Genomic DNA, 13,270 nt, shown 5'->3' with positions numbered 1-13,270 from the left:
ACTGCTGAGTTTTCCAAAATGTCCATCGACAGAGGAATGGATAAAGAAAATGTGGTTCATACATGCAGTAGAATATTACTCAGCTATTAAAGAGAATGAATGCTATTGCAGCATCATGGCTAAACCTAGAGATTGTCATGCTGAGTCAAGTAAGTCAGACAGAGGAGGAGAAATATTGTGTGACATCACTTATTGTGGAATCTAAAAGTAAATGATACTAACGAACTTACAAAACAGAAAGAATGTATACATGTATATGCATTTGAAGTGTGCAACCTGTGAGAACTCCAAAATTAAAACTCACTGCTGAACAGCTGTCGACAGGAGAATGTGGGATCCCACCAAAAAAATGTACCCCACATCCAAGGGCAAAGGAGAAGCCCCAGCAAGTCGGTAGGAGGGGCGAAATCATATTTAAAATCAAACCCCATACCTGCCAGAGACTCGGAGGGCTCAAATAAAACCTGTGGACACCAGGAGACGCCGCAGAGAGTGAGCCAGATCTCCCTTTGAGTGTTTGAGTGTCTCCTGTGGAGGTTCAGGTCAGCAGTGGACTGCTGCAGGGGCAGGGGCTCTCGGTGCAGCAGACCTGGGTATGGCATAAGCCCTCTTGGAGGAGGTCACCATTAACCCCACCATAGAGCCGCCAGAACTCACACAGGACTGGGGAAATAGACTCTTGGAGGGCACAAACAAAAACTTGCATGCATCAGGACCCAGGAGAAAGGAGCAGTGACTCCACAAGAGACTGACCGAGACCTGCCCGTGAGTGTCTGGGAGTCTCTGTGGGTTGACAGTGGCCTGGGTGCAGGGTCCGGGGCACTGAGTGCGACAGTGCGTGCATGGGCCCTTTTGAAGGAGATTGCCGTTGTCTTCATTACAGATCCAGTTACAGTTCAGTCGTTCAGTCGGGTCTGACTCTTTGCGAACCCATGGATGGCACCAAGGCAGGCCTCCCTGTCCATCACCAACTCCCAGAGCTTACTCAAACTCATGTCCATTGAGTCGGTGATGGATCATCTCATCCTCTGTCGTCTCCTTCTCCTCCCACCTCCAGTCTTTCCCAGAATCAGGATCCTTTCCAATGAGTCAGTTCTTTGCATCAGGTGGCCAAAGTATTGGAGCTTTAGCATCAGTCCTTCCAATGAATATTCAGGACTGATTTCCTTTAGGATGGACTGGTTGGATCTCCTTGCAGTCCAAGGGACTCTCAAGAGTCTTCTCCAACACCACAGTTCAAAAGCGTCAATTCTTCAGCACTCAGCTTTCTTTATAGTCCAACTCACATCCATACATGACTACTGGAAAAACCATAGCTTTGACTAGATGGACCTTTGTTGACAAAGTAGTGTCTCTGCTTTTTAATATGCTGTCTAGGCTGGTCACATGGACTACAGACTTGTCTAATTCAATGAAACCATGAGCCATGCGGTGTAGGGCCCCCCAAGGTCATGGTGGAGAGTTCTGATGAAACATGGTCCACTGGAGAAAGGAATGGCAAACCACTTCAGTATTCTTGCCTTGAGAACCCCATAAACAGTATGAAAAGGCAAAAAGATAGGACACTGAAAGATGAACTCCCCAGGTCAGTAGGTGCCCAATATGCTACTGGAGATCAGTGGAGAAATAACTCCAGAAAGAATGAAGGAATGGAGCCAAAGCAAAAACAACACACAGTTGTGGATTTGACTGGTGATGGAAGTAAAAAGTCCAGTGCTGTAAAGAGCAATATTGCATAGTAACCTGGAATGTAGGTCCATGAATCAAGGTAAATTGGAAGTGTCAAACAGGAGATGGTAAGAGTGAACATTGACATTCTAGGAATCAGTGCACTAAGATGGACTGGAATGGGTGAATTTAACTTAGATGACTATTATATCTACTATTGTGGGCAACAATCCCTTCGAAGAAATGGAGTAGCCCTCATAGTTAAAAAAGAGTCCAAAATGCAGTACTTGGATGCAATCTCAAAAACAACAGAATGATCTCTGTTCGTTTAACAGGCAAACCATTCAATATCACAGTAATCCAAGTCTTTGCCCCAACCAGTAATGCTGAGGAAGCTGAAGTTGACCAGTTCTATGAAGACCTACAAGACCTTCTAGAACTAACTGCCCAAAAAGATGTCCTTTTCATTATAGGGGACTGGAATGCAACAGTAGGAAGTCAAGAGATACCTGGAGATATACCAATTTGAATGCAGAGTTCCAAAGAATAGCATGGAGAGATAAGAAGGCCTTCCTCAGTGATCAGTGCAAAGAAATAAAGGGAAACAATAGAATGGGAAAGACTAGAGATCTCTTCAAGAAAATTAGAGATACCAAGGGAACATTTCATGCAAAGATGGGCACAATAAAAGAAATGGTATGGATCTAACAGAAGCAGAAGATATTAAGGAGAGGTGGCAAGAATACACAGAAGAACTATACAAAAAAGATTTTCACAACCCAGATAATCACGATGATGTGATCACTCACCTAGAGCCATACATCCTGGAATGTGAAGTCAAGTGGGCCTTAGGAAGCACCACTACGAACAAAGCTAGTGGAGGTGATGGAATTCCAGTTGAGCTATTTCAACTCCTAAAAGATGATGCTGTGAAAGTGCTGCACTCAATATGCCAGCAAATTTGGAAAACTCAGCAGGGGGCACAGGACTGGAAAAGGTCACTTTGCATTTCAGTTCCAAAGAGAGGCATGCCAAAAAATGTTCAAACTACTGCACAATTGCACTCATCTCACACGCTAGTAAAGTAATGCTCAAAATTTTCCAAGCCAGGCTTCAACAGTACATGAACCATGAACTCCAGTTGTTCAAGCTGGGTTTACAAAAGGCAGAGGAACCAGAGATCAAATTGCAAACATCCGTTGGATCATAGAAAAAGCAAAAGAATTCCAGAAAAACATCTGCTTTATTGACTATGCCAAAGCCTTTGACTGTGTGGATCATGAAAAACCTTGGAAAATTCTTAAAGGGATGGGAATACCGGACCACCTGACTTGCCTCTTCAGAAAGCTGTATGCAGGTCAAGAAGCAACAGTTAGAACTGGAGATGGAACAATTGATTGGTTCCAAATCGGGAAAGGAGTACATTAAGGCTATATACTGTCACCCTGCTTATTAAACTTATATGCAGAGTACATCATGAGAAATGCCAGGCTGGGAGGAAGCACAAGCTGAAATCAAGATTTCTGGGAGAAATAGCCATAACATCAGATATGCAGATGATACCATCCTTATTGTAGAAATTAAAGAAGAACTAAAGAGCCTCTTGGTGAAAGTGAAAGAGGAGAGGGAAAAAGCTGGCTTAAAACTCAACATTCAGAAAACAAAGATCATTGCATCTGGTCCCATCACTTCATGGCAAATAGATGGGGAAACAAGGGAAACAGTGAGAGACTATATTTTTTTGAGGCTCCAAAATCACTGCAGATGGTGACTTCAGCCATGAAATTAAAAGACACTTGCTCCTTGGAAGAAAAGCTATGACCAACCTAGACAGCATATTTAAAAGCAGAAACGTTACTTTGCCAACAAACGTCCATCTAGTAAAGCTATGATTTTTCCAATAGTCATGTACGGACGTGAGCATTGGACTACAAAGAAAGCTGAGTGCCGAAGAATTGATGCTTTTGAACTGTGGTGTTGGAGAAGACTGTTGAGAGTCCCTTGGACTGCACGGAAATCTAACCAGTCTATTCTAAAGGAAATGAGTCCTGAATATTCATTGGAAGGACTGATGCTGAAGCTGAAACTCCAATACTTTGGCCACCTGATGTGAAGAGCTGCCTCATTTGAACAGACCTTGATGCTGGGAAAGGGTGAAGGTGGGAGGAGAAGGCGATGACAGAGGATGAGATGGTTGGATCGCATCACCGCCTCAATGGGCATGAGTTTGAGTAACCTCTGGGAGTTGGGGATGGACAGGGAAACCTGGCGTGCTGCAGTCCGTGGAGTCACAAAAGTTGGACACAACTGAGTGACTGAATTGAACTGAAGCACATTCACATTCATTTCTTCACCACTATTCAGAACTTTTTCATTTTCCCATACTGAAACTCCACAGTCATTAAACAAGTCCCCATTCTCTCCCAGTACCCAGTTCCAGGTAACGACTATTCTATTTTCTGTCTTTATGGATTTGTTCTAAGTACTTCATATCAGTGAAATAATATAATGTTTGTCCTCTTGCATCTGGCTTATTTCATTTAGCATGGTGTTTTAAAGATTCATTCATGTTGTAGCATGTATCAGAATTTCATTCCGTTTTAAGGCTGAATAGTACAAAGTGACTGATTTTGAAGTTGCTGATGCTTTTGTGTTCCTTAATTGACTTTATTCAAATAAATCACCCTGTATAACAAAGGTAACTGAGTATTTGGCTCAATATCCCCCAAATGACTTCTTATAATAATATTCTACTTGCTAGAGATACCCGATACCCTTTTGGGGGACAGGGTGGTGTATACTGGATTGATTGAAGGTAGGAGTTGAGTCTTCACCTTGGCTCACTGAGTTGCTGAATGTCTTTGTACAAATCACTTCTTTGAATTTTCTAAGGGTCCTTCTGACTCTAAATTGCATAAATATATGATTTGCCTTTCTGAATATCCTAGTAGATAAAAATGTAGATATTTAATAAAGTTCATAGTGTGTATATATATTTTTTCTCCCTCTGTTTTTTTCTTTTATTAACTATTTTTTAACTTGTATTTTACATTGGAGTATATAACTGATCATCAATGTTGTGTTAGTTTCGAGTGTATAGCAAAGTGATTCACTTATGCATATATATGCATCTATTTTTTTTCAAATTCTTTTTCCATTTAGGTTATTATAGAACATTTTTTTTAATTGAAGTATAGTTGGTTTACAATGTTGTGTCAATCTCTGCCATACAGCAGAATGACTCACTGATATACGTATATACACTGTTTTTTTCAATTTTCTTTTCCTTTATGGTTTATCACAGAATATAGTTCCTGTGCTATACATGAGGTCCTTGTCATTTGTCCATTCTAAATGTGATAGTTTGCCTCTACCAAGCCCAGACTCCCAGGTCATCCTTTTCCTCCCCACCCACCTTTGGCAACCACAAGTCTGTTCTCTGTGTCTGTCAGTCTTTCTGTTTTGTAGATATGTTCATTGGTGACATACTTTAGACTCCACATGTAAGTGATACCAACATGAGTATCCATACACTCCTATAAAGCAAATGATTGGTTTGCCAGCCAACCATTTATGACCTTTGCTAGTTAAGGAAAAAACCTTTGACCTCTTCTCATAAATACAGAAAGTTTTACTACTGAACATGAAATATGTTTAAAATCTAATATTCTATATTTCAGGGTAGTTGTATTTTCATGTCTAATTGCTGAGACTTGGCCTGTTTTGGAAGAATCAAGATGCTGTGCATTGTTCTTCCCCCCCTATAATCAGCCTAGTTACTTTTAGTTTTTATTTTAAAAGTTAATGTTATGAGCAGGTGAAATAATGCTAATTCTTCATTATAAATATAAAAATTTCAAATGTTTCTAAATTGCATAATGTAGATAGTGACGGAGAAGGCAATGGCAAGCCACTCCAGTACTCTTGCCTAGAAAACCCCATGGACGGAGGAGCCTGGTGGGCTGCAGTCCGTGGGGTCGCTACTAGTCGGACATGACCGAGAGACTTCACTTTCACTTTCCACTTTCACACATTGGAGAAGGAAATGGCAACCCACTCCAGTGTTCTTGCCTGGAGAATCCCAGGGACAGGGGAGCCTGGTGGGCTGCCGTCTATGGGGTCACACAGAGTCGGACACGACTGAAGTGACTTAGCAGCAGCAGTAGCAGCAGCAGATAGTGACAATCTACTCTAACTGGTTCCCTAGATCACTACTGTATTTGTGTTATACATTCTCATTGATCTTGAGTTTTGTTCAGAACTTAAAACCACAAATTGCTCATTGCTTTTTAGTAGTGTATGGATATAGTCATGATGATACCACTGTTTTTACTACCCTAAACTTTGTGTACTGATAATCATACTTTGTAGAGTTTTACTATATTTTTTAGTAATGCATAAGATGTGTTTTATGACACGTGGCTTGATAAACAGTTTTTGATTGGCTTGTTCCTCCCAGGATTGTTTAGCATGAGCACAGTGAGGGCATAGTCTCCAGTGCCCTGAATACTACTGCCACAAAGACATTCTTTTCCTTCAATAAAGGGCAAAGGCATAGAGTATATTGGGCTTCCCAGGTGGTTCAGTGGTAAAGAATCTGCCTGTCAAGCAGAAGACTCAGATTCGATCCCTGCCTTGGGAAGATCCCCTGGAGAAGGAAGTGGCAACCCACTCCTGTATTCTTGCCTAGAGTATCCCATGGACAAGGGAGCCTGGCAGGCTACAGTCCACATGGTCTCAAAAGAGTTGGACATAACTTAGCAACTAAATAGCAGCAGCATTGCTTTTGGATATAATGTAATTTAAACATACTTCAAAATGTTTTAAGTAATAAAAATGTAACTTTGAATGTGTAATGTGACTTAGATGAGTGAGGGCATAAAATGAAATGTGAAATGTAGTCATTTTCTTAATAATGTGTTGGAAAACATGTCTCTAAAAAGTCATATATCCTGAATTGAGTTTATTCAAGAATATTTGAGTTCCTGCCCTGAATCAAGCCTGTGCTCTGACAAGCGTACTTTCTGACAGGGAATTAGATTTGAAATAATGAGTTATGTAATTACTTTAACAGGAATTTTGTGAGGGGCACGAAACAAATGCTGTAAGGATGTGAAGTTATCTGGGGACTTTAAGATGATTCTCTTGAGGAAATGATATTTGAAATGAGCTCTGTAAAGATTGTGTGTGTGGGTGTGTGTGCTTAGTCGACTTTTTGCAATCCCAAGGACTGTAGCCCATCAGGCTTCTCTGTTCATGGGATTTCCCAGGCAAAAATACTGCAGTGGGTTGCCATTTCCTTCTACAGGGGATCTTGCCGACCTAGGGATTGAACCTGCATTAGCAGGTGGATTTTTTTTTTTTTTAACTGCTGAGCCACAAGGGAAACCCAAATGCTCCGTAAAATCATTGAAGGCTCTTTCCCATTTTTTGATTGGGTTGTTTGTTTTTCTGGCATTGAGTTATATGGACGGCTTATATATTTTGGAAATTAATCCTTTGTTAGTTGTTTCATTGCTATTATTTTCTCCCATGCTGAGGGTTGTCTTTTCACCTTGCTTATAGTTTCCTTTGCTGTGCAAAAGCTTTTAAGTTTAATCAGGTTCCACTTGTTTACTTTTGTTTTTGTTTCCATTACTCTAGGAGGTGGGTCATAGAGGATCTTGCTTAGATTTATGTCACGTGTTCTGCCTATATTTTCCTCTAAGAATTTTATAGTTTCTGGTCTTAGATTTAGGTCTTTAGCCATTTTGAGTTTATCTTTGTGTATGGTATTAGGAAGTGTTCTAATTTCATTGTTTTACATGTAGCTATCCAGTTTTCCCAGCACCATTTATTGAAGAGGCTGTCTTTGCCCCGTTGTATATTCTTGCCTCCTTTGTAAAAAATAAGGTACCCATAGGTACATGGGTTTATTTCTGGACTTTCTTTCTTGTTCCATTGGTATATATTTCTGTTTTTGTGCCAGTACCATACTGTCTTGATGACTGTAGCTTTGTAGTATAATCTGAAGTCAGGAAGGTTGATTCCTCTAGCTCCATTCTTCTTTCTCAGGACTGCTGTGGCTATTTGGGGTCTTTTGTGTTTCCATATGAAATTTTTTGTTCTAGTTCTGTGAAAAATGCCACTGGTAGTTTGATAGGGATTGAATTAAATCTGTAGATTGCATTTGGTAATATAGTCATTCTCCCAGTCAAAAAGTGTGAAAAAGACTTAAACAGACATTTCAAAGAAGATATACAGATGGGTAACAAACACATGAAAAGATGCTCAAACATTGCTCATTATCAGAGAAATGCAAATCAAAACTACAATGAGATATCACCTCACGCCGGTCAGAATGGCCATTATCAAAGTCTACAAACAATAAATGCTGGAGAGGGTGTGGAGAAAAGGGAATGCTCTTGCACTGTTGGTGGGAATGTAAATTGAGACAGCCACTATTCAAGATGGTTTGGAGATTGCTTAAAAAACTAGGAACAGACAAAACCACCATATGACCCAGCAATCCCACTCCTAGGCATTATACCCTCAGGAAACCAAAATTGAAAAAGACACATGTTTCCCATTGTTTATTGCAGCACTATTTACAAAGCTAGGACATGGAAGCAACCTAGATGTCCATTGACAGATGAATGGATAAAGAAGTTGTGGTGTATATACATAATGGAACAACAGGGAGGGGATACATGTATACCTATGGCTGATTCATGTTGAGGTTTCAACGAAAACAGCAAAATTCTGTAAAGCAATTATCCTTCAGTAAAAAAATAAATTAGAAAAAAAATCACTGAAGGCTATTTCAATGTAGTTTTGGCCACTGGCTAGTTTCACAACCTTTACTGTTATAGGATGAATAAGCTTTAGTTTTCCTTTTTGTTTTGAATTTTCCTTTAAAGTTTTATTAGTGACATTTCAAATATAATATATAAAACAAAGAGTAGTGTAATGAATTCGATATACTCATCACCCACTTTTTTTTGAGGTTAATTTATGCTTTTATTTGCCAGTATAGTTTAACTACAGTGGCCTACAAACTCTTTTGATCTAAAAAGTAGATTTTACATCACAATGCACAAGCACACATACATATATATCTATGTAAAAGTGAAACAAAACTTTGCCAAAATTATCCACCTTGAGTATTAATTCTTTTTCAAGACTTTTTTTTAACCAAGGGTGAACTGCGCTGATGCATGTAATCACCCCAGTTCATGTTAGAGTTCTCTTTAATGAAGTGTGACTACACCTTTTTTTAAAATACACCTACTTTTAATAATTGTGAAGCTAATTACTAAATTTGTTTCACTTATGTCTCCACCCATTCCTCCATCCCCTGGATTATTCTGAAGCAAATTCTAGGTGACATATTTCATCTGTAAATATCTCAATGTGTATTTCTAAAAGATAAGAAAAATTACCAAAGACAAACTTCAAAGATGTTGATGTCTCAGTATTATCAAGCCTTTGTGTTTTATCAGTATTTTCATTTCCTGATTTTCTTATAAACTAAAAAAAAAATTTTTTTTTTTTTTGTTTTAATCAGAATCCAAATAAGATCTGTATCTTTGTAATTAATTGATATATCTTTTAGGTCTTTAATGTGGTTCTCTTCCATATCTTCTTTAAAAGTTTTTTTTTTTCCAACTCCAGAATGTTTACTTCTAATTTCCCACAGTCTACATTTTTGCTGATTGTGTTTCTGTCGTAATGTTTAATTTAACATGTTTCTTTGTCCTTTATGTTTTTCTGAAAATTGTTGATTACATATAAAACATTGGTTCTCAATGTGCTGGGTATTGTTGGCGTCTAGTGTGTAGAGGTCAGTGATGTTGCTAAACATGATACAACGCATAGGAGGCCCCCACAGCAGAGTTATCCAGCTTCAAATGTCACTGTTGAGTGTGGAGGTTTAGAAACTCTGATCTAGAGACTTGGTCAGATTCAGTTTCAATTATTTTTCATCCAGTCTCTTTCTTTCTGTGATATTTAGGGACTGTTGATTATTGCTTAGATCCATTAATGTGTTAAGAGTTTACAAAAGGGTAATATTGTATCATGGGCTTCCCTGGTGGTTCAGTGGTAAAGAATCCACCTGCCAGTGCAAGAGATGCAGGTTCAGTCCCTGAGTCAGCAAGACTTTAGTGGGTTTTACCTGAAAAATTCTATGGACAGAGGAGCCTGGTGGGCTGCAATCCATTGAGTCACAAGAGTTGGACATGACTTAGCGACTGTACCACCATCAACCAATATTCTATGATTCCTTCCTTCTTTATTATCTGGAATACCACTATAGAGAAACTTCCTTTCATCAGTTATTTGGTTACCCTGAGCTATAGTTCATACTGTAAAGGCAGGTTACCAGCTGATGATATTTTATATTTTATTACAGGTTGATCTCCTATCAAGAGTTTTTGGCATTTGAATCTGTATTATGTGCTCCAGATTCCATGTTCATAGTGGCTTTCCAATTGTTTGACAAGAGTGGAAATGGAGAGGTGACATTTGGTAAGAAAAAAAAAAGATTATATAGTTAAGTGAAGTTAGTGAGGCTGGTTCAGTCTTTAATTGCTAAATTTAGTAACTGCATACAGATTGCTGCTTATTTAAGAGCTAGTCAGAAAATGAAGTTTTACTTTCCTAAAAGAATTTATGTAGATACAATTAAAATGGTTTTATTTTCTTTAAAGCATTAAACTATTGCAAAAAAAATTAAGGAACGTAGGAATGTTGTTGCTTCAACTCATTGCCTCTCTGACACTTTCACATTCCTAAAGTTGGTGGTATAGAATTACCGTGTTCTGGGCCAGCCTGGGATAGATTTTTTATGAAACAGACTGAACAACACAGAGTAATCATCTCATTCTTTAAGGGGTTTCAGGGTAGAGAATCCAGAGCTTCTTTGAAGCCTCTTTGGAAAATTGCTACTGTGTCATTTTAACGCCCAAGAATGGAACTGAAGGAAGGAGTTAAAGCAGGAATAGTTAGCATTTTCTGAAGCCCCATTTAAAATTTTTGATTTTAGAAAAGAAGGCTAGAATATTAAAGTTGTCTTCTGAATTGGGTGTAGAAATCCATTTAAATCATTTGGTAGGCACATCAGTGAGCATACTGTGGATGTCTCAAAAGTGTACAAGCTAGGTTTTCTATATATAGCTATATGTTAGTTTTTTAAAAGAGGCTTACTTCCAGAAATTAGTATGTGTTTACTAAAAGTATCAGCTAATTTTTCCTGCAATAGGCTTTTCAATTAAAAAGTAGCGTTTTCAAGGACCTAGAACACTCCTCCCTTTTTTTAATATTTGAATTTCTTTTCATTGTGGTAAACAGTACGTAATACTAACCTTAGCATCTTAACCATTTGTAAGCGTACAGTTCAGTAGTGTTGAATATATTCACATTGTCATGAAACACATCTCCAGAACTTTTTCATCTTGTGAAACTGAACTTGAGCCCTTTTAGTGGTGTCCACTGTGAATTGGCATCAGTTTGTGGTAGAGAGACTCCTGAAAATCCGGCTTCCCCTGAGCCATGGTGCTAAATATTTATTCACTGTAGTGTTTGTTAGAAAACAAACATCCTCTTGTTAAACCCAAAGGGAGAAGTATCACTGCTGTGGTAAGAATGGTGAGAAAGTACAGGCATTGGAAAGGACTAGTGTTGCTTTTGCTGTCATCTTCGTGGGCATATGTTCTAGCATGGCGTTAATTGATTTCTTCTGCCCACTGACCCAGTTGTCATCTGTATAAGAACATTTTCCCAAGTAAATACCTACACAGAGCTCTTTAGGTTTCTGTGTTTATCTTGGCATTCTCTCTTTGGAGCAAGACTTGGCCTTTTCTGCCTCCTAAAGAATGTTGACTTTCCTCAGAAAAGCCTAGGTTTTACAGTTTAAAACATAAAGGCTTTATCATCTCATCATTCAGCATTAATTTTGTACCTCTAAGAATGCTGCATTTTCTATTTTCAATAGTTATCACACATGTTCGTATGCCTTCTAAATATGGTGCACAAATGCTTGGGAAATAACTTGATATAAATATCTGTATTAACGACAGTATACCCATACTTCTATCATGTGCCCTTGCTTAAAAATTAGATTTCCCAAAGCCAAATTCTAACTTACTTTGTCCCTTTTACCTTGGTATTATGATTCTTTGATTGCCTTTTCCAATTTCTATTTTAAAAAATAAGTCACTCAAGTCAGTTTATTCAACAGACTCATGCCATTGTTGATTAGTGGATTAAAATGTGTAGGAAGTCGCTGAATGGTTTATACACACCATATTATTTCATGCAAATGAAAGCTTATAGTTATTAGACTCCAGCTTTAGCATTTTATAGATCTTTTGTTTTTCCCCTCATACTGATTTATGAGTTAAGACTTCAAGAAAATACAAATAGAATTAAAAGCAAAATGAATCAGTTTTAGTTTTTATAGCACCTGGTTTAAACAGAACATGTAATTCCTCCAGAATCCTTCATTCTACTGCTCATATTAGAGTTGGGAAAATTCTTACAGAATAAGATGAATTTGAACTCCCTTTTGATGTTGTTCCTGTGGATCCCTGGCCAACTGGATGGTTCTCTTGACGGTGTTCACCTAAATCCTGGGGACCTGGACCATTCCCTTCCCTAGTGTTGAGGATTCATTTTTAGGCAAACCTTAACTATAATGAAAAGAATCATAATGAAGGAGAGAAAAAAGCACCGAAACTGTTACAGATGCCATTTAACAAGATTTCTAAGGCCCACTCATTTCAGGCTGTGTTCAACTACAGAATTTCAGCATAAGGAAATAATTAACCTGGAGTTAATTTTAATAGAATTTTGGATCTGTGATAAAGGTCAGTTTTCATGTTTGTACTCATTTAATAAAAAGAACTATGCTTATATCTTTATAGATGTATGTTTAGGTAGAAAGAAAATTTAGATCCATTCTAACTCAATCCTTTTCACCTGATAGACTTAGGTTTTCTGGTTTGGAGCTTATTTAAAGTATAGTTTTTTCTCGTGCATATCAGTAGAGAAAGCCAGGAGAGAATATTGGATGCAAAATACAATGGAATAGGGCAAGACTATTACGCCATCAGTATTATCTCTATCTCATGGACTCTGATGATTTATCTGTACGTCTATCTATATTGTTCTCATCTATGCTTTTGTTTTTTTAGATATGGCTTTTATACACATCAAATTGTGTACTTAAATTGTGTACATCTTTGCAAGTATTTATATATATAGTGGTATTGAGCAACATTTATTTGAATGCTGGACGAGTTGTTTTTTTTTTTTTTAAAGATGCCTCTGCTCTAGGGGAGAGGACTTAGATCAAGATGTTGATAATCCATTTCAGAATGTACAAGCTCAGAAGAGGGTTCTGAAGTTTTTAAAGAAAGAATAACATCATTAGTTGTTTCTTCTTTGGTGTTCTTTTAGTGAAACTTCTAATGCATGCTGTGGATGATTACTTAATGGCTTGTATATCTGTTTCTGCCTGGTGGCATGAGCCTTCTACGGGCCATTGCATGACTGGTGTGTGCTAGATATAGTGTAAACTTGCCTTGCTTTCACTATCATCCACTAGTGTACTGGGTGTTCT

At 38.2% G+C, this 13,270-nt stretch overlaps 1 protein-coding gene across 1 annotated transcript in view; it reads left to right on the top strand.

Moving 5' to 3' along the window:
• SLC25A12 (solute carrier family 25 member 12) overlaps positions 1-13,270 on the top strand; it is a 100,989-nt gene that overhangs the window by 25,408 nt on the left and 62,311 nt on the right. The window contains exon 4 of the mRNA XM_055397322.2: positions 10,061-10,176. Within this exon, the coding sequence (XP_055253297.1) occupies positions 10,061-10,176 (116 nt within the window). The remainder of the gene's footprint in view (positions 1-10,060; positions 10,177-13,270) is intronic.

This window comes from Moschus berezovskii, chromosome 2 (assembly GCF_049115385.1).
Source record: "Moschus berezovskii isolate FMDL1 chromosome 2, NW_MosBer_1.0, whole genome shotgun sequence".
NCBI lineage: Eukaryota > Metazoa > Chordata > Mammalia > Artiodactyla > Moschidae > Moschus > Moschus berezovskii.
This window is presented reverse-complemented; position numbering and strand designations above follow the sequence as displayed.